Source organism: Oncorhynchus mykiss, chromosome 25 (genome assembly GCF_013265735.2).
Source record: "Oncorhynchus mykiss isolate Arlee chromosome 25, USDA_OmykA_1.1, whole genome shotgun sequence".
NCBI classification, from domain to species: domain Eukaryota; kingdom Metazoa; phylum Chordata; class Actinopteri; order Salmoniformes; family Salmonidae; genus Oncorhynchus; species Oncorhynchus mykiss.
In genome coordinates this window covers 7,928,617-7,954,157 of record NC_048589.1, presented here as the reverse complement: position 1 = coordinate 7,954,157, position 25,541 = coordinate 7,928,617, and the positions used below count along the sequence as shown (strand labels likewise).

General features: G+C 42.7%; 1 protein-coding gene and 1 long non-coding RNA gene across 5 annotated transcripts in view; one reads left to right on the top strand and one right to left on the bottom strand.

Annotated features, from left to right (window-relative positions):
* Positions 1-6,703, bottom strand: part of LOC110505293 — a 34,173-nt gene extending 27,470 nt beyond the window's left edge. For 3 of the 4 annotated variants that reach the window (XR_005039578.1, XR_002470726.2, XR_005039577.1), the window contains exon 1: positions 6,568-6,687. This is a non-coding gene — a long non-coding RNA (uncharacterized LOC110505293). Of the gene's footprint in view, positions 1-6,567 lie in introns of all 4 variants that reach the window. The other variant, XR_005039579.1, reaches the window with a different exon arrangement.
* LOC110505292 (zinc finger protein Rlf) lies at positions 6,610-24,845 on the top strand. Its single transcript, XM_021584438.2, has 8 exons — positions 6,610-6,814; positions 17,686-17,840; positions 18,092-18,173; positions 18,383-18,518; positions 18,655-18,857; positions 19,114-19,250; positions 19,442-19,583; positions 19,732-24,845. The coding sequence occupies exons 1-8, from the start codon at positions 6,635-6,637 to the stop codon at positions 24,370-24,372; spliced, it is 5,676 nt and encodes a 1,891-aa protein (XP_021440113.2). The 5' UTR covers positions 6,610-6,634; the 3' UTR covers positions 24,373-24,845.
* Positions 24,846-25,541: the final 696 nt, after the last annotated feature.

The following is a 25,541-nucleotide window of genomic DNA, read 5'->3' as shown; positions in this document are numbered from 1 at the left end:
AAAAACAGATTTTGGCATGTGGAACTGGAGGAGGAATCAGCTATCTCACCACGTTCTCTACTCCCATGTGATGCTACAGGTGGCAGCGCATGCCAATGGAAATCAGTCCAGGCCCCAGAGATCTTTCAGAGGAAGTTGAACCAGGCAATGGAAGGTCTTCCAGGAGTCAAAATCATTGCAGATGACATCCTGATTGTGGGAGGAGGAGACAATGATAAAGCGGCGACTCTGGACCATGACAAAAACCTGAAAATGCTCCTGGACAGATGCAGGAAGCCAATTTCAAGCTGAATCCGGAGAAGCTGCAGCTCAGGCTGAAGGAAGTGCCCTACATTGGCCACCTGCTAACATCAGCGGGGTTGAAAGTGGACCCAGGAAAAGTGACAGCCATCAAACAGATGCCTAGGCCTACAGATGTGCAGGGGGTGCAGCGCTTCCTGGGCATGGTAAACCACCTAGCCACGGAGCTCTGCGAGCCACTGCGACAGCTAACACACAAGGACTCACTGTGGGAGTGGTCAGAGAGACATGAGCAGGCTTTCAATAAAATCAGGGATAGCATTGCACAGACCCCTGTGCTGAAATACTACAACCCAACAGAGCAGCTTGTACTATCGTGTGACGCTTCAGAGAGTGGGTTAGGAGCAGCCTTGATGCAGGGAGGACAACCAATAGCTTACGCCAGCAGAGCCCTGACAGAGACTGAAAAAGGGTATGCACAGATAGAGAAGGAGCTGCTTGCAGTGATGTTTGGCATGGAGAGGTTCCACCAATTCACATATGGACAAACTGTCGACGTGCAGTCAGATCACAAGACCTCTAGAGAGCATCATGACAAAGCCTCTCCTCAGCACACCAAAAAGACTACAACGCATGCTCATGAGACTCCAAAACTACGAGGTCAGTCTCCGATATGTTCCGGGAAAACATGTGGTGCTGGCCGACACCCTGAGCAGGGCGTACCTCACAAAACAAGGCAACAGAGGCCTTATGGAGGTCGAAGTGGAATCAATCAATATGATACACTACCTGCCTGTGTCAAGCGAGAGACTAAAGCACATCCAGAGAACCACTGAGCTGGACAAGGAGCTCCAGACACTGAAAAATGTGATCCTGCAGGGGTGGCCTGAAGTGAAAGGACATGCACCCTTGGAAGTAGCCATGTATTTCCACAACAGAGGTGAGCTGAGTGTGCAAAATGGAGTTATCTTCAGAGGTGAGCGAGTCGTTGTGCCTACTGCCCTCAGGTCAGAGATAATGCAGATAATCCATTCCTCACACATAGGAACAGAGGGATGTCTGAGAAGAGCTCGTGAGTGTGTCTACTGGCCAGGCATGAATGCACAGCTGAGAACATGCATGGCACAATGTAGCACCTGCACTGCATGGGGTACGAAGCAGCAGAAAGAAATGTTGAGGCCACACGAAGCACCAAAGCGTCCCTGGGAAAAAAAATAGGGACTGACCTGTTCCAGTTCAACGACATAGACTACATGGTCACAGTTGATTATCTCTTCAACTTCTGGGAAGTGGACCATTTGGAGAACACACAGTCAAAAACAGTCATTCGAAAACTGAAGACACACTTTGCACATCATGGGATACCGGACATCCTTTACTCAGACAATGACCCCAGTGCTCTTCAGACGAGTTCCAACATTTCAGCAAGGCTTGGGACTTTACACACAAAACATTGTCTCCAGGATACTCGCAAAGTAATGGGAAAGTGGAATCGGCAGTGAAAACAGCCAAAAGACTGATGGCAAAAGTAAAGAGAGCAGGTGCTGACCCATACCTGGCCCTGCTGTATCACAGAAATACTCTGTCAATAGGAACAGACAGCAGCCCTGCAATGGTGCTCATGGGAAGACATACAAAGACACTATTTACAATGAGTTAAAAACTGTCAGCTGGAGAAGTTAAAAGAAACACAATAGAAACAGGCAAAGTACTACGACACCTCCGCTCAGGATCTCACAGAGCTGCAACGAGATGACAGGGTGAGAGTTCAGCCACTCACAGGACAGAAACAGTGGTGGCAGAGGGGCACAGTAGTCAGACCTGTGGAGCAAAGGTCCTACGAGGTGAAGACAGAACAGGGCCAAGTCTTCAGGAGGTACAGGCGACACCTGAGGAAGAACAGAGAAATAAAGGATTTCCCCACTGTTGAGGAGCCTGGCACAGAGCCAGTAAACAGAGCTCCAGCTGACGCCCAGCAGGGTACTGAACACAATCTAGAGTTGAATGCTGCACCTCAACAAGAAGATCCAAGCATCTCAGGTCAAGCACCTCCTGATGTAATCAACACTGCCCACACAAGGTCTGGTAGGGCCATCCGAAGACATATACACCTGAAAGAATTTGTGTGAAGGTAAAAAAAAAAAAATTATAATAATGGACAGTCAGAGACAGTAAACGAACATTCAGTTCACATTCCAATTTATTGCAGACATGGACTTACAAGCCAAAGTTAGGTGGAGTCTGCCTTTGTTGTAAAAAATATTTAAAAAAATAAAAAAAAGAGAACATGTAGCAATATTGATGTTACTCATATTGATGTTACACAGGAAACGGAAACCAGTTGTTACTTACTTTATTAATGTGCTGGTTGACAATATATGCTTAACTGTATATATATATATATATATATATATATATATATATATATATATATATATATATATATATATATATATATATATATATATATATATATATATGGCATTGATTAAATGTCGGCAAAGGAGCGAAATGTAAACACCGAATTTTCTGTCAATATATTAAGAAACTAACGAGAATGTTGGGGGAGCAAAAAGACCCTATTTCAATATGGACTAAGCTAACAGGTTCATTTCCACCATTCACGGACTACACCCACCTTCCTCTATGAAAAATTGAATGACATGCTGTCGCCCTTTCTTTTCTTTCTCCTGTCTTTCCGTTTTTGGAAGCCACATTTATCTTTAGGAAGCTGAGACATGATGCTCTACCGGCACTCCTCACTAGCAATTCACTGCTAGCAAGTACAGTTCGTGCCTGGTTTGGGGGCAGGACCGAACCATTTCATATAAATAGAGGGGTGAAGGTTGGGCAATACAGAGGCTCTCTGGATGTGTACTTTTTTTTTGCCAAAAACAATAAAAGAAGAAGAAACCGTTAGTTTTATTAATACATTGTAAATAAAATATTATATTAATGATGATAGGTTAATAATTTAATATTGCATTTTTTTTGACCTAAATGTCATTTTTTTAAGGCCCATTTTTAGGGTCACAGGCCCTTAGAATCACCCTAACCCCCGACTGTACTGTTCAAACTTGTAAAAAATAGATGTCTGAATTTCAACATCCATTGACGTTCGCTGTCGGTCAGTGCTTTCGTTCAAGATTCTGCACAGATTTTTAGAGCAACTGAAAATCTCCACAGACCTGCGATGACCTATGCATGCTATCTTGAACATGCACGCTTAATATCATTACATAAGAAGACATTTATATTAACGGTAACCTCAAAATGTGGACATGGAACTATTCCTCATTTTAAGGTTGAATGTTACATTAGCTAGCCTTTAGGCTATTTACTATATTACAAAATGAATATTGAATTGTTTAGTTGACAATGCAAGGGGATGTACAGTGCCTTTGGAAAGTATTCAGACCCCTTGACTTTTTCCACATTTTGTTACGTTACAGCCATGTTCTAAAATGGATTAAATCGTTTCCCTCCCCCTCAAATCTACACACAATAGCCCAATAACGACAAAACAAATGCATTCAAAATAAATAAACTGAAATACCTTATGTAAATAAGTATTCAGACCTTTGCTATGAGACTCGAAATTGAGCTGAGGTGAATCCTGTTTCCATTGATCATCCTTGAAGATCTTTCCACAACTTGATTGGAGTCCACCTGTGGTAAATTAAATTGTTTGGACATGATTTGGAAAGGCACACAGGTCTACATAAGGTCCCACAGTTGACAGTGCATGTCAGAGCAAAAACCAACCAATAAGGTTGAAGTAAATGTGCGTAGAGCTCTGAAACAGGATTGTGTCGAGCCACAGATCTGGGGAAGGGCACAAAAACATTTATTCAGCATTGAAGGTCCCCAAGAACACAATGGTCTCCCTCATTCTTAAATGGAAGAAGTTTGGAACCATCAAGACTCTTCCTAGAGCTGGCTGCCAGGCCAAACTAAGCAATCGGAGAGAAGGGCCTTGGTCAGGTAGGTGACCAAGAACACAATGTTCACTGACAGAGCGCCAGAGTTCTGTGGAGATGGGAGAACCTTCCAGAAGGAAAACCATCTCTGCAGCACTCCACCAATCAGGCCTTTATTGTAGAGTGGTCAGACGGAAGCCATTCCTCAGTAAAAGGCACATGACAGCCTGCTTGGAGTTAGCCAAAAGGGACCTAAAGGACTCTCAGACCATAAGAAATAAGATTCTCTAGTCTGGTGAAACCAAGATTGAACTCTTTGGCCAGAATGCCAATCACCACGTCTGGAGGAAACCTGGCACCATTCCTACAGTGAAGCATGGTGGTGGCAGCATCATGCAGTAGGGATGTTTTTCAGCTGTAGAAACTGGGAGACTTGTCAGGGTCAAGGGAAAGATTAACGGAGCAAAGAACATAGAGATCCTAGATGAAGACCTCAGACTGAGGCGAAGGTTCACCTTCCAACAGGACAACGACCCTAAGCACACAGCCAAGACAATGCAGGAGTGGGTTCGGGGCAAGTCTCAACGTCCTTGACTGGCCCAACCAGAGCCCGGGCTTGAACCAGATTGAACATCTCTGGAGACTTAAAAATAGGTGTGCAGCGACACTCCCCATCCAACTTGATGAGCTTGAGAGGATCTGCAGAAAATAATGGGAGAAACTACCCAAATACAGGTGTGCCAAGCTTGTAGCGTCATAACCAAGAAGACTCAAGGCTGTAATCGCTGCCTTAGGTTCTTCAACAAAGTACGGAGTATTTATATAAATGTAATATTTCAGTTTATTTTTTCTACATTTGCAAAATTCATGAGGGGAAAACACTATTTAATTCCTTTTACAATAAGGCTGTAATATTTCATAGAAAATGGGTGATGGACATCCAAAAATTAATAAATACCATACGGAAGTTAGCATACCATACTAAATGTCATGTTTCGGATTTACATACAGAATAATACTAAATGCTCTGAGACCAGGTTGGGGAGGGAGGAACATGAATTTGTGAGCCAAACAAATAATGCTTTAAGTTGGGGATTGAGAGCTTGCTACCAGCTGTGGTAGACATCCAACCCACTAATAAAACGACGGGGTAAAAAAAAAAACAATACGTGGTATTTGTTTCAACTGTTCAATTTATAAAATCTTAGTAAAAAAAATGTAAAATAAAATGTGTCCATTTATTTTAAATACAGCTAAAAACATTTAACATGTTAGAAGAAAAATAACAATTGTGTTTTTCAGATTCAAGACATGTTGAATTTACATTACGTATTAGACAAACGCAGACATGCACTCTACTAGACAATTGGTGCAAAATATTTCTGGGAAATATAGCCACAAATTACGTTTAAAATGTACTCTGTATAAATATTAATTATGTAGCGAGAGGTCCGCACCTTCCCTGTTGCTGCAAGCGTATCAACATTGCTTTCTCATTTTCCAGATCCAATCCATTCCCCAAAGCCAGTCTTAACGGGCCAGTGTGCTATTTTGTAATTCGCTGAAATATCTGCTTAGTTCATAATATGTTAGATTTGCCAGAGTACATTGGATTTACTTTTCCCAAAATATCTTTGGCTTATTGCTGCTACACATACAGTACATCAATTTCTGACATTGCTGCCAAGGACTATAGAAATGAAATCATATTTTATTAGCCACATGCACCGAATACAACAGGCCTTAGTGAAATGCTTACTTATGCTTACCCTAACCAACAATGCAGTTTTAAAAAAATACAGATAAGAATAAGAAATAAAAGTAACACGTAATTCAAGAGCAGCAGTGAAAAAAAACAATAGTGAGACTATATACAGGGGGGTACCAGTACAGAGTCAATGTGCCGTGGGCCTACACAACACAACTGCTCAATAAATTAAAAGCTACATGACAACACAAAAACATTGAGTACGGTTACATGCACACAATAATGCGATCATTGCAGATAGATTCATATATAATAGTTTGATTAAAATGTTTACAAACGATTAAAACGAGGCTGTATCACAGTCTTATAAGGCGGCGCACAATTGGCCCAGCGTCTTCTGAGTTTGGCTGTCATTATAAATAAGAATTATTATTGTTCTTAACTGGCTTGCCTACTTAAATAAAGGTTGAAATATATATTTATGTTATCTACCTGTAGTATAGCAGGCTTTGACACGAATGTACTCTAACTGTGTAGAATTGTAGCGTCTCTGGGAGTGGACTATTTGGGGGTCTTTTTTTCAGCAGTATGTGATTGAATATAATATATAGTCGTTTACAATAAATTAAATTCCTATGCAAAAAAAATATGGTGGAACAACAGATGAAAGGTATAGTTACCATAACCAAATGTCATTACCTGGAGCAGTGGTGAGTGCACGCCGATCACATGACAGGCTGCATACGCGCGGTGGCGGGGAGTGAGGATGGCGGATAGTGATGTTGAACCAGCACCCGACTGGAGTAATCGGCTGTCTAATACTGCCGAGGACACTTTCGTCGCCATGGAAGGCTTGCTGACTACCTTGAGGGCGCTGGAAGCAACGCTCTTGCAACAAGACATTTCGGAAATATCTTCCACCGAATATTGCGACAACTTCTGCCAGGTAACTAGCGTGCACGCAAAACTGAAAGGAAAAGGAACGATGTTGGCTGTATGCGCCAATATGGCCTTTAGTTGCTAACTAGGTAGAACAGTTACCAGGATAAGCGAACAATCTACATTAATGCGCGACTATAAGCCGCAAAGTATAACACATCTATTACATGCCTCCAATGTGCAAAACACAACATGCTATCGTCAGTGGTTCAAACTCTAGCCAGCTAGTAAACACGTTAGCAATGTTAACATGGTTGTTCTACAAGCTTGAGGTACAGTAGCCCAGTGTTGGACTAAAGGAGAATAATGTTACACCTTAATCCAAGGACCTTATGTTCTGGAAGCCAAAACAACCAAATAATGCTCCATCTAAACATGAAACGGTTATCAATTGCAGTAACGTTACAGTTCTATAAACATAAATCCATCTACATTCATATCACATCAAAACTATTTCACAAAGGCAAAAGACACTTACTGTACACTGTTTTGACACAGTTGCAGCCTACAGTATTTTTCTGTCTTGAGTTTACATGCATACATACCTGTGCTAATTAACTATCTTAAGTTTGTTTTCGGAAACAAGCGCTGTTACATTGAAATATGGCCCTTTGGGAACCCTAACCCGATAAAGGTCTATCAATTTAACCTTTTGTTTACAAAAAAATACGCGCCAATATGACAGATAAGGAGGTCCTTAATGTTTCCAAAAGCATACGGCAAGCGATGCGTGTTAATGTTCAGGCAGAGCGTCGCGCTCTGAACAATGACTTACACGGAACCGCGCGTGCGCCATCGTGCATAAATGTATTTTGTCCCCCTACACCAAAAGCGATCACGACACGCAGGTTACAATATCTAAACAAACTCTGAACCAATTACATTCATTTGTGGACAGGTCGGAAAGGGTTAAACATGTATGGCAATTTGGCCAATGAATTTGTCCTATTTAGCTAGCTTGCTGTTGCTAGCTAATTTGTCCTGGGATATAAACATTAGGTTGTTATTTTACCTGAAATGCACAAGGTTCTCTACTCCGACAATTAATCCGCACATGAAAACGGTCAACCGAATCGTTTCTAATCATCTCTCCTCTTTCCAGGCTTTTTCATCTTTAACTTATAACTTATTGGCATCTACACTTTCATAGTATTACCACGGCAACAGGTTGTCTTTCAATCACCCACGTGGGTATAACCAATGAGGAGATGGCACCTGGGTACCTGCGTCTATAAACCAATGAGGAGATGGGAGAGGCAGGACTTGCATCGCGATCTGCGTCAGAAATAGGAATGACTTCTATTTCAGCCCGTGGCAACGCAGACGCTCGTTGGCGCAATTATTGAATAACATAGATTTCTACAATTATTTTGCAACGCTCGCACGGTGTGGTCAGCCTATTATGTGTAATGCATTGGAACTGAGTCCTGATCAAGGACTAGTCAGAGAGGGAGACGGTCAGTGCTCCAGGATGACAATAAGGCTTGCAAAAATATTTTTGATGCTAAATCCAGTACATACAAACAAGTAGCTAGTTTATCTTGTTGTTCTTTGCAACGTTTGTTAAATGTTTACAGTAAAAGCTGAACTGGGCTGGGTGGCATCACGTTTTGTTTATCAGGGCTGGCTGGAAATCAGGCACTTGCAGGCATGCATGTGAATAGGCCTGCAGGGTTGTCACTAGTTAATACAACAGTCAGTCAAATTTGTCTATTGTAAAAATTCATGAAAACAACAATTTGATTGTTGGTTTAAGTTTATTGGTGTGGTTAGGTTTAAAATCAGATTTGAGAAGATACAGTGCCTTGCGAAAGTATTCGGCCCCCTTGAACTTTGCGACCTTTTGCCACATTTCAGGCTTCAAACATAAAGATATAAAACTGTATTTTTTTGTGAAGAATCAACAACAAGTGGGACACAATCATGAAGTGGAACGACATTTCTTGGATATTTCAAACTTTTTTAACAAATCAAAAACTGAAAAATTGGGCATGCAAAATTATTCAGCCCCTTTACTTTCAGTGCAGCAAACTCTCTCCAGAAGTTCAGTGAGGATCTCTGAATGATCCAATGTTGACCTAAATGACTAATGATGATAAATACAATCCACCTGTGTGTAATCAAGTCTCCGTATAAATGCACCTGCACTGTGATAGTCTCAGAGGTCCGTTAAAAGCGCAGAGAGCATCATGAAGAACAAGGAACACACCAGGCAGGTCCGAGATACTGTTGTGAAGAAGTTTAAAGCCGGATTTGGATACAAAAATATTTCCCAAGCTTTAAACATCCCAAGGAGCACTGTGCAAGCGATAATATAGAAATGGAAGGAGTATCAGACCACTGCAAATCTACCAAGACCTGGCCGTCCCTCTAAACTTTCAGCTCATACAAGGAGGAGACTGATCAGAGATGCAGCCAAGAGGCCCATGATCACTCTGGATGAACTGCAGAGATCTACAGCTGAGGTGGGAGACTGTCCATAGGACAACAATCAGTCGTATATTGCACAAATCTGGCCTTTATGGAAGAGTGGCAAGAAGAAAGCCATTTCTTAAAGATATCCATAAAAAGTGTTGTTTAAAGTTTGCCACAAGCCACCTGGGAGACACACCAAACATGTGGAAGAAGGTGCTCTGGTCAGATGAAACCAAAATTGAACTTTTTGGCAACAATGCAAAACGTTATGTTTGGCGTAAAAGCAACACCCTGAACACACCATCCCCACTGTCAAACATGGTGGTGGCAGCATCATGGTTTGGGCCTGCTTTTCTTCAGCAGGGACAGGGAAGATGGTTAAAATTGATGGGAAGATGGATGGAGCCAAATACAGGACCATTCTGGAGGAAAACCTGATGGAGTCTGCAAAAGACCTGAGACTGGGACAGAGATTTGTCTTCCAACAAGACAATGATCCAAAACATAAAGCAAAATCTACAATGGAATGGTTCAAAAATAAACATATCCAGGTGTTAGAATGGCCAAGTCAAAGTCCAGACCTGAATCCAATCGAGAATCTGTGGAAAGAACTGAAAACTGCTGTTCACAAATGCTCTCCATCCAACCTCACTGAGCTCGAGCTGTTTTGCAAGGAGGAATGGGAAAAAATGTCAGTCTCTCGATGTGCAAAACTGATAGAGACATACCCCAAGCGACTTACAGCTGTAATCACAGCAAAAGGTGGCGCTACAAAGTATTAACTTAAGGGGGCTGAATAATTTTGCACGCCCAATTTTTCAGTTTTCGATTTGTTAAAAAAGTTTGAAATATCCAATAAATGTCGTTCCACTTCATGATTGTGTCCCACTTGTTGTTGATTCTTCACAAAAAAATACAGTTTTATATCTTTATGTTTGAAGCCTGAAATGTGGCAAAAGGTCGCAAAGTTCAAGGGGGCCGAATACTTTCGCAAGGCACTGTAAATGGTAGAAATAGGCAGGGTTTAGCATAATTGTGACCGGCCTTCAGGGCAAGAGTTCTTCATTACTCATCAATTAGCTTTGTCTGATGACTCACCCTGAATGTAATTCTGCTGCTCTATCAATCGCTACATACATTGTTTGAAAATGCCACCCTACAATAGTATTGCATGGTATACTGAAACTTAGGTACTTTTTCAATTCATATGTTTTACTTTTGGTACTTCTTTCAAATGTCTCACGTCGTCTACTGGTTGAGAGAGGATCAAGTCTCTCTCAGCGAAGCCGATGTCCCCTTATAGCACAAGAGCCTGCTCCACTTACTCATTGCTAGCTCTAGCCTATTCTGAGAAATCACTGAGAGTCTGGGCTGCATCATCACTTATGCTGCACAGAAGTTAACACACTTGAATAATGCAACGCGGCATGTAGAAATGTTGAAACTGTTAATTACTGTTCGCAAAATAATGTCCTATACAGACTAGAACACTTTGTACAAAGCAAAAAGATACCAGTAGCTTCCTGCTTTGTGGGTTAAATTTCCTTGCTAGTTTACAGCTAACATCAATTCACTACCCTATTACATTGTTTATGTAAAACGTAACGCTAAACGTAACGCAAAATATTGGTGATTTCAAAGCTGATTGTCACCAAAAGCTTTATTAATTGACTTCATCTCCCCCACCTCGCGTCTCTCCCAGTCAAGATCATATTTGCTCCATCCTGTACTGAATGTGTGTGTGAATGATATCATTAGTCTTAAAGAAACAGCACACTTTTATAAAAGAGGAGATTGCTTCTTCTATGCTTCTATGCAATAGTGTTAATCAGTACAATAAAATAAGTCCCAAAATGGAAGGGAAACTTTTTTTAAAATCTGTAGCCCTATGAAATCATCCTAAACAAGCTCAAAAACTCAATCCATGCACACACTGCATTTACCTATTGTGAATAGGCCTAGGCAACATTTTGATTTACCCAATTTATCAGCAGATGAGAGATTTACAATTCGAATAAAGGATTACCATTATGATATGTGGTTAAATAATCAGTCAAATTGATTGTATGGTTGTATAATAATAAAATATCTGTCTGGATCAAGTGCCATTCTGTGACTTTGGCTAATATGCCTTTTTTTTTCTTTCTTTTTTTGCTGGAGGTATCGAGTATTGTGATACTAATCCTCATATCGGTATCAAAGTCAACAATTTGGTATTGTGACAACACTACCCTAGATGTTGTTTGTGTGACTTCAAAATAAGAGGCGTTGTACAAAACAAATGAATCGGCAATTGACTAGTCTTTAACCAATCAGAGTATCAAAATTGATAACGATATCTTGTAGGCCGGCTCTGGCCCAAGCCATCAGTTTCTCTGACCAATCAGAATGATCAGAATGTGTTCGCATTCTAGAAAACGTTGGAGGGAGGCAAATCCAGACTCATTGTGGAGAAGAAACGTCAGTTGGCCAGAGCGATGTGGACTGGTAGCCAGGAAATAAATAGCTTTCCTAGCTAGTGCATTTATTGTTTATTTTTACATTTTTAAAGTATATTTTTAAGATCTTTTCAGACTTTATTGAACAGATAGAGAGCGGGGATGACAGTGGAGAAAGATAGAGGTTGTGTCAAAGGTTGTTCTCAACTGGTTTTGCCTTGGGACCCAAACTGAACCAGGTTGTCCCAGTAGCGACCCAATATTCACATTGCGAAAAATAATTGCCAAAATACAATCTGGAAAACAATTTTTAATGATATATTGATAGTAACTGTAGCAATAACAGTGGCAGGAAAAAATAATTTTCCTTGCCACTGTTATTGCTACAGTTACTATCAATATATCATTAAAAATTGTTTGAACCCTTTGGAATTATCTGGATTTCTGCATAAATTGATCATACAATTAGAGCTGATCTTCATCTGTCACAACAACAGACAAACCCAGTCTGCTTAAACTAATAACACACAAATTAATGTATTTTTCTTTTCTATATTGAATACATAATTTAAACATTCACAGTGTAGGTTGGAAAAAGTATTTGAACCCCTAGGCTAATGACATCTTCAAAAGATAAAACACTCACAAAACTTGAGTTTGCTATTCACAAGAAGCATTGCCTGATGTAAACCATGCCTCTAACAAAAGAGATCTCAGAAATGGTTGACTTGCATAAAGCTGGAAAGGGTTACAAAATCATCTCTAAAAGCCTTGATATTCATCAGTCCACGGTAAGACAAATAGTCTATAAATGGAGAAAGTTCAGCACTGTTGCTACTCTCCCTAGGAGTGGCCGTCCTGCAAAGATGACTGTAAGAGCACAGCGCAGAATGCTCAAGAAGAATCCTAGTGTCAACTAAAGACTTACAGAAATCTCTGGAGCATGCTAACATCTCTGTTGACGAGTCTACTATACGTAAAACACGAAACAAGAATAGTGTTCATGGGAGGACACCACGGTTGAAGCCACTGCTGTCCAAAGTTCACAAAAGAGCATCTGCATGTTCCACAGAGCTACTGGCAAAATATTCCTTGGGCAAATGAAACTACATTTGAGATGTTTGGAAGGAACACACAACACTATGTGTGGAGAAAAAAAAGGCACAACACACCAACATCAAAACCTCCTCCCAACTGTAAAGTATGGTGGAGGGAGCATCTCCTGACTGTTCTGTAGTTGCGGATCAGACCTACACAAAACGTTTGGTTGAGGTTATTGCTGCCAAAGTAGGGTCAACCAGTTATTAAAACAAGGGTTCACATACTTTTCCCACCCTGCACTGTGAATGTTTACACAGTGTGTTCAATAAAGACATGAAAACATATACTTTTTTTGTGATATTAATTTAAGCAGACTGTGTTTGTCTATTGTTGAAGATCTTAGATGAAGATCAGATCAAGTTTTATGACCAATTTATGCAGAAGTCCAGGTAATTCCAAAGGGTTCATATTTTTTCTTGCCACTGTATATGACAAGGGAACAACCTTCCCACCTCATTCATTGTCAATAATAAAATGTTGCCCATGTTCTTGATGAAGAATGTTCAACTCACTAGCTTGAAACCACAAAATCCACCAAAAATAATGCTGGCAGTTTTATTCACTGTAATTTTCAACCTCTCCTTGTCCCAGTCTGTAATCCTCACATGTTTTAAGCTAACCACATGCATTCCTGTTCCCAAGAACTCTGACTTCATGCCACAATGACTACCGCGCTGTAGCATGTAGTGCTTTGAGAGGCTGGTTATGACACACATGAACTCCATCGTCACAGATGGATATAGATGGCGCGATCTCAATAGATCATTCAATCTCAATTGCACTCCACACTGATAACCAACCTAGATAAGAGGAATACCTATGTGAGGATGCTGTTCTTTGACGACAGCTCAGCGTTCAACACTTGTCCCTCCAATCTCGTCACCAAGCTTATGACCCTGGGACTGAACACCTCCCTCTGCAACTGGATCCTAGATTTCCTGACGGGCCAACCCCAGGTGGTGATGGTAGGCAACAACTGTCTGACCTCCAACCTCAACACGGGGCCCCACAGGGGTGTGTACTTAGTCCGCTCCTGTGACTCCCTGTTTACCCACGACTCCGTGGCCACGCACGACTCAAACACCATCATCAAGTTTGCTGACGACACGCCGGTGGTAGGCTTGATCACCGGCGACGATGAGACAGCCTGCAGGGAGAAGGTCAGTGACTTGAGAGAGTGTGGGGCCAGAACAACAATCTCTCCCTCAACATCAGTAAGACCAAGGAGCTGATTGTAAACTACAGGAAAGGGGGAGTGATCACACCCCCATCCACATCAATGGGGCTGCAGTGGAGCGGGTCGAGAGCTTCAAGTTCCTCGGTGTCCAAATCACTAAGAACTTAAAATGCTCCACAGTCGTAAAGAAGGCACGACAGCACCTTTTCTCCCTCAGGAGGTTGAAAAGGTTTGGCATAAGCCCTCAAATCCTCAGTTCTACAGCTGCACCATTGAGAGCATATTGACTGGTTGCATCACTGCTCGGTATGGCAATAGCACCGCCCTCAATCGCATGGCGCTACAGAGGGTGGTGCGCACAGCCCAATACATCACTGGTGCCGAGCTCCCTGCCATCCAGGACCTATCATGCGGTGTGAAAGGAAGACCCGGAAAATTGTTAGATTCTAACCACCCAAGCCATAGACTTCTTTCTGCTTCCGCACAGCAAGCGCTACCGGTGCATCAAGTCTGACACCAACAGGCTCCTGAACAGCTTCTATCCCCATGCCATAGGACTGCTAAATAACAAATGAAATGCCTAAACAGACTGAGTTGGCCTCTGTATTTTATTCTTATTTTTGCAATGTCTCTATACATACACAGTGCCCTACACACTATGCACCACAGGAGGTTGGTGGTACCTTAATTGGGGAGGACGGGCTCGTGGTAATGGCTGGAGTGGAACTCTGATACTCCAACACGCATACTAACACTCACTCCATCATCTGCTCACACAATAATATGCACATACACTACCGGTCAATAGTTTTAGAACACCTACTCAAGAGTTTCTTTATTTTTACTATTTTCTACATTGTAGAATAATAGTGAAGACATCAAAACTATGAAATAACACATGGAGTCATGTAGTAACCAAAAAGTGAAACAAATCAAAATATATTTGAGATTCATCAAATAGTCACCCTTTGCCTTGATGACAGCTTTGCACACTCTCGGCATTCTCTCAACCAGCTTCACCTGGAATGCTTTTCCAACAGTCTTGAAGGAGTTCCCACATATGCTGAGCACTTGTTGGCTGCTTTTCCTTCACTCTGCGGTCTGACTCATCCCAAACCATCTCAATTTGGTTGAGGTTTGGAGATTGAGGCCAGGATTTCACTCCTCCAACGGTGTTTGCGCTCACAGGATTCTGTGGGAACGTGCCTCCCCAGAGAAAGACACGGATAAGGTGTGTTTCCAAACAATGTCATAAATCGTGATTGAGTCATCACGCTGGGCCTCGGCGCCTGCAAGTCACCAGTCGCCAGTATCACCTTCTCTCATTCTTCCACTACAGCTGTGAAAATGACCCAACGTTTAAGATAAGATTTCAGTTCAGCTTGGATGCATATTTTATGTGGTTGATATACTATCAGCTTTTATGATGCTAATAAAGATACAATCTGTAGAGGTGCTATCTAACTGCGCATGCGTCAAAGAACTCCACTCCTGTTCCCAAGTCAAAATGTAGCTTACATTTGGTGTATCATTTTACTGCAAGAAATGCTCAATTCTGCAGTAGTTAATATGAAGGCTATGTGAGAGGTTATTGACCTACAGTCACTGTTCAGTTTCCATTAAACCCATCTGAACAGTTCCCTTGACGTGCCATAGGCTTATTTGAATTCCCCGTCTTGTGACAATCACAACCATCACACACAACATACCAGCCGACACTGGTACTTTTATGTCCTTCCCTTCTCTTTATTTTTATCTCTCTATTTCGCAGCTTTTTGACTCTGTAGATGGACAAACCTTTTCTGCCCACTCCCAAAAGCATTTGCCGATTGCCGTGTAGGCAAAGTTTTTTTTCTCTCATAAATCTACACACAATAACCCATAATGACAAAGCAAAAATATATATTTTAAAATTTTTAGCTAATTTATAAAAATAAAAAACTGATATCACATTCGTTTTCAGACACTATACTCAGTACTTTCTTGATGCACCTTTGGCAGTGATTACAGTTTCATAGTGTCATACCCAAGAAGACCCAAGATTGGCACACCTGTATTTGGGGAGTTTCTCCCATTCTTCTCTGCAGATCCTCTCAAGCTCTGTCAGCGTCGCTGACGTTCGATCGGGTTCGGGCTCTGGCTGGGCCACTCAAGGACATTCAGAGACTTGTCCCGGAGCCACTCCTGCATTGTCTTGGCTGTGTGCTTCGGGTCGTTGTCCTGTTGGAAGGTGCTCTTGAGCAGGTTTTATCAATCAATGATCTTTGCTCCGTTCATCTTTCCCTCAATCCTGACTAGTCTCCCAGTACCTGCTGCTGAAAAACATCCCCACAGCATGATGCTGCCACCACCATGCTTCATTGTTGTGATTGATTGGCCAGGTGATGAGCAGTGTCTGGTTTCCTCCAGACGTGATGCTTGGCATTCAGGCCAAATAGTTCAATCTTGGTTTCATCAGACCAGAGAATTTTGTTTCCCATGGTCTGAGAGTCCTTTAGGAGCCTTTTGGCAAACTCCAAGCAGGCTGTCATGGGCCTTTAACTGGGGAGTGGCTTCTGTCTGGCCACTCTACTCTACCATGGTTGTCTGTCTGGAAGGTTCTCCCATCTCCACAGAGGAACTCTGGCACTCTGTCAGTGAACATTGTGTTCTTGGTCACCTCCCTGACCAAGGCCCTTCTCCCCCGATTGCTTAGTTTGGCCGGGAAGTCAGCTCTTGGTGGTTCCAAACTTCTTCCATTTAAGAATGAGGGAGGCCACTGTGTTCTTGGGGACCTTCAATGCTGCAGAAATGTTTTGGTACCCTTCCCCAGATTTGTGCCTCGACACAATCCTGTCTCGGAGCTCTACGGACAATTACTTCAACCTTATTGTTTGGTTTTTGCTCTGACATATGCACTGTCAACTGTGGGACCTTACATAGACAGGTGTGTGCCTTTCCAAATCATGTCCAATCAATTGAATTTACCACAGGTGGACTCTAAGTTTTAGAAACATCTCAATGGAAACAGGATCCACCTGAGCTCAATTTCGAGTCTCATAGCAAAGGGTCTGAATAGTTATGTAAATAAGGTATTTCTGTTTTTTATTTTTAACAAAGTTGCAAAAAATTCTAAACTTGTTTTCGCTTTGTCATTATGGGGTATTGTGTGTAGATTGATAAGGGTAAAAAAAACAATTGAAGCGATTTTAGAATAAGGCTGTAACGTACCAAAATCTGAAAAAAGTGAAGGGATCTGAATACTGTTTTGAACGCACTGTATATCGGTACATTTCTAACAACCTAAACATTACAAAATAAGCCTCACTTAGCAAAATAGCAATTACATTTTTTGTTGACCAAATTTGACACTCGTAGACGTCCCATACAAAAAAATGTCTGCTTATCGCTTTATTGTTGCGATTTTGGTTAATCCTCTTGCTTCGCCTCTTCCTTTCTGACATAATTCGGAAATTAGGACTGTTTTTTTGTTTTCTACAGAAATTGTAGTATCATATTTTGCTATGCTTTTTCCTCTATTTTGGCAAGATTGTGAGACCATTGTAACAAAAAAGATAACCCTAAACTGGGTTCAGTATGGCTGCTCAACCATTAATTGGAAAGTAATTGAGTGTTAAGCTAGCTGTAGCTGTTGGCTAAGTCGTTATGTTTATAAAAAATAAAAAAAAAAATGTTTTATTAACTAACTTGTCATTGGAAGTGTTTTTTTTTTTTTTTTACCTCTTTCCTCCATGACTGTCTTTGCAGGCACTGATGCACTATGCTGGGAGCAGGAATTCTGTGGAGCATGGTCTTCCCCTTCTGGAGGTCTACTGCCTGTCCATCAACTGCTTCGCTGCTGCAAGGCCACACCTCACCGCAGACTCTGATAATGTGGCCCTCGTGTTAAAGAGACTAGCATTGTGAGTCAACTCAAAGAGTAATAATGTGTTTGAAACTGTTATGGTTGTACTAACATATACATTTTTTTTTTTTTTAAACCTCAGCAGTACCACACTTTCTGCTGAGTGCTGCAATACATAGCCTTCTTTTTTTTAAAGACATGTCTTAATTTTTTTTATGCTGCATGTTAGAAATGGATAACATTGTGTCATGAAGTTTCACAAGTTGTCACTTGTCCCTCATTGTGTCCTTTTTGTTATTTTGCTTTCAGGAGCTGTTTTGAACTGTTGCTGTCTGTGCCTGAAAATGAAATCCCTTATGAGACCTGGGTTCAATTTTACCGTTCTGTTCAGGTAAAGGATGGGGTCTGTTTGATTGAAAAGTAAATGTGTTGAGAACACATTAGCCAGGGAATTGAGAGAAGTTGAGGAAGTGATTTTTATATCCAATCCACTTCTTGATGTGAGGGCTGTCCTACATGAACAACTTTACCACGCCGTCTCTTACCTTAAGGGACATTTGTGGCCCGACCCCTTTGTGTGTGTTCTCACGGGTTTTGCAGGTGGCCCATGATGCCTTGTTGGAGTATGGGAGCACAGACCTGCAAGCCTTGCTCCAGATCACAGGAGAGGGGGGAGCATGGAGTAACCCTGTCCTAGGCGCCCTTCTCACTGGTCGCCCCACAAACATAGCGGAAGGTCAGTATCGCCACCTTACTGCATTGACATGGTAATGCTGGACAAAGAAGCAGCAGTGACTAATAAGGCTAATCTTGTGATTTTGAAGTATTGGTATTAGTCATCCAGCTACTGCTGCTCTGTCATTCTCCTTCAGTTGAGGCGTACATCGCCTTGGAGGGGGAGGGCTTCATGGAGATGCGTGTCAAACACCTGGAGAAAGTAGGAGAGGTGGCGAAGGCTGTTGTGCTGGCTAAGTCCTGTGCCGAATGCCACCTTGTCTCCAACCAAACCACCTTCCGGCAGACCTACGTCTCTCTCCTCTGCCACCTGCTGCCCGGTGAGGAGGCCATCATGGAGGTCTGTCAGTGTGTTGTTGTGAGAACAGCATCATTTGTCTTTTAGCTCAGCTCAGTTATGTTATTTATACTGCTATTTAAATAGCGTTCAGAGAAAGCTGTTACGAAAGAAAATGTGATGGCATAGTGAATCTGACAGTTGTGTGTTGGGCAATCTTCACAAGTAGAGTATGAACTCCTTCGCCCTTGATGTAAGTGATATGGTCCACAAAACTGTAGTTCTATACATGATTTGGCCTTTATTATATATCCCACAGATATCCAGACTGGACTGTAAGGATGTGCTGGATATTACATGCAGTTTGGAGACTGGGGGGGAGGAAAACACGGCCTTCATCCTGTGTACCACCTTCCTAACTCGACAGCTGCAGCAGCAAAGCCTGTACTGCTCCTGGTGTGTTTTTAGTAGTCAATGTCAAATCTTGGGAAGCATATGGATAAATTGAAGTGAATGCATGTTAGGCGCAAAAAATGATCTCATTTGCAGAGGGACCCTGAATAATCTTAGCCCAATCTTAGTTCTGGGCTGGTGTGTAGCTTTGGGGTCTCTCTAATGTATATTTCTCAATGCGGCTTCATTTCTAGGGAGCTCACACTGCTGTGGAGTAAGCTTCAGAGAAGGATTGACCCATCTTTGGAATCACTGCTGGAGCGTTGCCTGCAGCTAGGCGCCATTGCTAAGACCGTTTACCATCTGCTCTTCCTTGTGCACGTCATTCGGACAGAGGTAGAAAAATACCGCTTTTTCTCCCTCTCATTTTGAATGTCATTGCAATAAATTGTTAAGCGGTTTTGAATTGTTATTTTAGTGAAATATTTGCTTTGAAAATAAATTTACATTTGTAGGCCACTGATTTCCCCCATTTCTTCTACAGGCAGAGGTGCTTGGTCTGGCTTCGTCTGTGGAGTTATGTGTTAAAGCACTACAGCTCCCAGACCAAGAGGACACAGAGACGAGGATTTCTGTGTGCAAGACTGTAGCCTGCCTCCTACCAGACGATCTTGAGGTGTTGCGTGCTTGCCAGCTGACAGAGTTTCTTTTAGGCCTCTCTCATGTGGCCTTCAGCTCCCTTGAAGAGCTCTCTCTGCAGACCGATCAGAAGTATGACCAGGAAAATTCCATCATCCCCAACTCTCTGCGGTGTGAACTGCTCCTGGCACTTAAAGCCCACTGGCCTTTCGACCCTGAATTCTGGGACTGGAAAACACTCAAGCATCAGTGCATCAGGCTGCTGGGGCTTGACCCTGAGCCAGAGGAAGATGAGGAGGAGCAGGAGATTAGTCTTGGGCAGGATGTAAAGGAGGAGGTGGAGAGGGGGTTTGTTGATATGCCAAGAGAATACTTAAATCGGACAATTGTTGGCATTGATGGTCATAATAAAGATGAGAAAAATGAGTGGGACAGTAAACCACCTTTGAAGCCAGATGTTGAGCAGGGCTCACTTCAGAAGAAATACAAGTTCCTCTGCAAGATTTGTAAGAAAAGTGTTACTGAAACGCGAATTCTTCTTCACTCTAAGAGGCATGAAAACAACGGTGTTTTCACCTGCCCTGTCTGCCTGAAGAGGTTTAAAAGCAGAAAAGATTTTATCCCACATACTAAACTACACCTTCGAATGCCACCCAGAAGCACTCGGCAAAAGAGAAAGGACAAAAAGAGGATTGATTGGGATAAGGAAATGGAGGAGGACGACTTGGAGCCTGTTGAGATTGCTCTTGATCCATCCTTAATGCTGTACTACCAGTCCACACATGATCCTGATGTTTTGGAGCACATTTTAGAACAAGCTTCATCTGCCCCCAGGTACCCTGGACTTGAAGATAACGTCACATTTGATTACATTAACTTTCATTTTGAATTGCAGAATCATGACATATATACATGCCCTGCCACTCACTGTACAAAGACTTTTAAGCATTCCAAGTACTTGGGTGTGCATTTAAAATCTGAATACCACGTTGGGGACCAGAACGTGAAACATTATTTTGAAATGAAAGAACGTAGGGAAAAGTGCACTTACTGCCGGCGCCACTTCATGTCTGCCTATCACCACCGACGACATCAGCGTTTGCACTACGGTGACCTGCCTTACATTTGTATGGTCACAGGTTGTGGTGCTCGTTTCAGCACCTCCAATAAGCTTGTTGCACATAAGCATAGCCATGGCTATCAAGTTAGCTACCAGTGTGAGCTCAAAGGATGTCGTCTTTCTTTCTCTGACTTGGGACAGGTATACCACCATGAAGCACAGCACTTTCGTGATGCTGCATACAGCTGCACAAGCCTTGAATGCAAAAAGTTCTACTTTTCTAAAAAGGAATTCAGCAAGCATTTAGCCACACACGGCATTACCTTCTCTGAGGAAGACTTTGAGGCACAGAGGAAGGCCAAAATAAAACATCTTGATTCCATAACTGAGGACATAGCCAGACCCAAAAAGTATTGTAAAAGAAAGACTGCACTGGAGGAGTTAGTCAGTGGGGGAAACAATGCTACTTCCTATACATGCAGTGCGTCCTCGTCACATGTATCGAGCTGCAAGGAGCCCAAAGGCACAATGACCTCGGTTGCTGTGTGCTTTGATGGAAAAAAGTTCACTTGTGGTTTTGAGAGGTGTGGATTGACCTTCTCCAAAGCCAGAGATGTTCACAAGCACCTGAGGTGTATTCATCCAGAGCACTTCAAGGCAGAGAATAAGGAACTCGGTCTTGACAAAGAAGTGGGCTTGAAATCTAAAGGTCTAAAGGTCAAAACAGAGCAGGACAATGATGACCAGAACAAACATGAACATGCAGCTTGTCTGCTAATGAAGGGATCAAGCCAGGGAAATGCTTGCCCTTCCCTTACCAAGAACACCACAACATCTCCATCATGCCTTGCCAATGATAATGCCCATTTGAGAGAGATTTTGATTGGGCTTAGCCAGCTTAGTCTGACTCCCTCCAACTCTACAAATGGATATACTGAGCCCTCCCACCCAATGTCAGGGTCCACCACATCAAATATATCCTGCCATCAGGGTGTTGGCACCAGGTCCCCAATTGTATTATTGCAAAAGAGAGCTCCACCCGCTGTTGGTGAGAGGAGGCAATTGACATCAAACGTTGAACCATCTGTTGCCCACAGTCTACCCTCAGAGCAACACTTAGAGTCAGACCAGATCAGCCCTTATGTTTTGCAAGCTTCTACTAAACCATACTTATGTGAGCTTAATGGCTGCAATTTTAGATGTGTGATTAGCACTACCCTAAGGCGCCACTACATGAACAAGCATCATTTCTCAGAGGAGAAGGTGAAAGGAATGAAGATCCTCAAGTCACTGACATTTAAGTGCCACCTCTGCTTCAAATGCCATAGAGAGAAGACCGACTTGAGGGTTCATTATCTTCGGACTCATAGACTTAGCGAGGCAGTTGTGGAGAAAATGAGCTGGTCTAAAAAGTGGGTTCAGGGTAAACCCAAAGAACCCACCAAGCCCACAGTCTCATTTATACAAAATTCTCAGACCCTCACCTGGCAACACCCCTCCTGGCAGCAGAAGTACCTAAAAAAGAAAATAATGTGGAGGCGACAAAACGTTGTACAATTTGCTAAGTCTGGAGACAAGAGTACAAAATGGAGTCACGCGCCATCTTCTGTGCAGGATCAATTTGAGGAGGAAAGTGAGGATGGAGATATGCAAAGGGGCAGAGGCAGCATTTATGTGTGCAAGCACAAGGACTGTGGGATGCTTTTCTGTCACACCTACAGTCTTTATCGCCACAAGAAGAAGCATCATTCACAGGTGATGGGACGTCCTTCCATGCTTTCAGAAGACCCAGTTTTACAGAAGTTTAGGTGCAGCTACGCCAACTGTAATGCCTCTTACCTCCTGAACAGTAGCCTGGTGCGTCACTTGGAGAGTGAGCATCCTTACCAGGTGAACCGTAGCCTAAAGCATCACAGAAAGAGTTCTCCTTACCCGGCGACCATGTACAGCAAGTATGAGGGCTGTACACAAGTGTTCACCCAAAGCAGTAGTCTGAAAAAACATGTACTCTCTAGCCACCTCAATTACTATGATTCACTTGTATTGCGTCTCCAGAATACTCACAACGACACTTCAGTCACTGGTTGCCAAAAAAAGTTTATCTTCACATCCTCTACGCCACAAAAAGATGCAACCAAACTACCTCTCGGGCAATCTCTGAGACACTGCCCAAAGTCTCCCGAAGATGTTAAGGCTGAAGAAACTAGTGAAGAGCATGATGAAGATGATGGTGAAATTTTGAATGTTGACCCAAGTATTGTAGAGTCCAAATCAAAACACAAGTTTGAAGATATGGTCTTCCGTTCCCATGAGGAGGCCTTGCAGATGTGCCAAGATCGCTGTCAACGTGAAGCGTACCCATGCATGGTGCAGGGTTGTGATTCTGTAGTCAAATTTATACGTAGTATGCGACGTCACTATTTGAATTGCCACAAATTAACCAATCGGGCTTTCAAATTGAATGAGGATAAGCTTGTGTTTAGAGCAGAGCAACTGGAGGAGCTGATACAGAGGAATACTGTATTGTCTGTGTGGCCTGATATGACGAGGGCACCTAACGGAGTTCTGAAGATGGAGTATCAAGCAGAGCCAGAGAACCCTGGTGGTCCATCTGTGCCTATGAGTCTACACTCCATCAAAGCAAAAACACTGGATGACTATGACCCACTGGGGTTCAAAGAGGAGCCAACTGCTGAGAGGAATGTTTTGGTCGGTGCAGATGACTTGCTTTATGGAGAACCCTGTGGGCACACGGAGGACCCTGCTACTCAGAACAGCCACAGCCAAGAGGCGAGGCCAAGGCGAAGATCCTCAAACCCACCGGCTCTTGATCTCTCTCCCCCATCCTCCCTCAGATTCTGTGTTGATGAGAGCTTCTTGGACAGTTCAGGCAAAGATGGTGGCAAACCAACAAACATTTCTGTGCCCTTGCCCTCCCCTCAAGCCCGGCAGCCACTTAAACGTAAGAACGAGCTCCCTAAGCACCCTCCCATTTCAAAGGACCCCCAGCCTCAAAGCCCCACCCCTCGCACATTTGACCTGGCTACTTACAGACCTATGGGATTCGAGTCATCTTTCCTGAAGTTCATACAGGAGAACTCCAAGGATAAGGATGCTGAGAGGCCCCAGGCTTCACACTGCAACAACCCCCGGCCTGATCCACCTGTGGTGTCAGCTCGGCGGCAGGATTCCTACAGACGTAGCTGTTTTGTAAAGGAGAACAGCCAGGTGGGACTCACTACTACCTGTAGCAGGCTGGCTCATTCTTCCCCACTTAAGCCTCTTCCCAGGACAGGGGAATACACATCAGTCCAGAACTTACACGTCATCTTAGAAAAGGCTCTTACAGGTTGTGGTGACCTAGCCATTAAACAGCTGCAGCACCAAAGGCCTGTAGTGGTTCTTGAGAGACCAAGGTTTTTCACTTCCTTGCTTGACCTCTTCCCCACAAAAACGAATGATAAGCTACTTCTCGAAGGTTTGTAGAACTGAGCACTTTTGTGTCCAATATGAAGACTCTGTGTTTTTTTCTAATGTTATTACTACTCTGATATTATCAGTATCTTTTAAGTTGCCAAACTGAGCAGCTCAAGTTCCTTAATTTACCTACATGTTTCAACCTGTGAAAAATGGCCCCCTGATTTTGAAAAAAAAACAACCTCTTCAGTCTTTGTATTACATTTCTGTCAGATGATGAACATTTCAATGTAGATACAGTGGCATTTTGAATTTGAGTTTGCTATTCACAAGAAGCATTTCCTGATGTGAACCATGCCTTGAACAAAAGAGATCTCAGATGACCTAAGATTAAGAATTGTTCACTTGCATAAAGCTTGAAAGGGTTACCAAAGTATCTCTAAAAGCCTTGATGTTCATCAGTCCATGGTAAGACATTGTCTATAAATGGAGAAAGTTCAGCACTGTTGCTACTCTCCCTAGGAGTGGCCGTCCTGCAAAGATGACTGCAAGAGCACAGCACAGAATGCTCAATGAGGTTAAGACGAATACTAGAGTGTCCGCTAAAGACTTACAGAAATCTCTGGAACATGCTAACATCTCTGTTGACGAGTCTAAGATATGTAAAACACTAAACAAGAATGTTGTTCATGGGAGGACACCACGAAAAGAGCCATTGCTGTTTTTTTTTTTTTTTTTAACATTGCTACACGTCTGAAGTTTGCAAAAGTGCACCTGGATGTTCCACAGCTCTACTGGCAAAATATTCTGTGGACAGATGAAACTGCAGTCGAGTTGTTTGGAAGGAACACAGAACACTGTGTGTGGAGAAAAAAAGGCACAACATCAAAACCTCATCCCGACCGTAAAGTATGGTGGAGGGAGCATCATGGATTGGGGCTTCTTTGCTGCCTCAGGGCCTGGACAGCTTGTTATCATTGACGGAAAAATGAATTCCCAAGTTTATCAAGACATTTTGCAGGAGAATGTTAGGCTATCGGTCCGCCAATTGAAGCTCAACAGAAGTTGGGTGACGCAACAGGACAATGACCCAAAATCAACAACAGAATGGCTTAAACAGAAGAAAATACACCTTCGGGAGTGGCCCAGTCAGAGTCCTGACCTCAACCCGATTGAGATTCTGTGGCATGATCTCAAGAGAGCAGTTCACACCAGACATCCCAAGAATGGGATGGTCC

Excerpts from the sequence above, each read along its gene's own strand:
- LOC110505292 (XM_021584438.2), top strand. The coding sequence starts at position 6,635 with ATGGCGGATAGTGATGTTGAACCAGCACCCGACTGGAGTAATCGGCTG. Across the intron at positions 18,519-18,654 it reads CCCCACAAACATAGCGGAAG|TTGAGGCGTACATCGCCTTG; the intron begins GTCAGTATCGCC and ends ATTCTCCTTCAG. Across the intron at positions 19,251-19,441 it reads CAAAGCCTGTACTGCTCCTG|GGAGCTCACACTGCTGTGGA; the intron begins GTGTGTTTTTAG and ends CTTCATTTCTAG.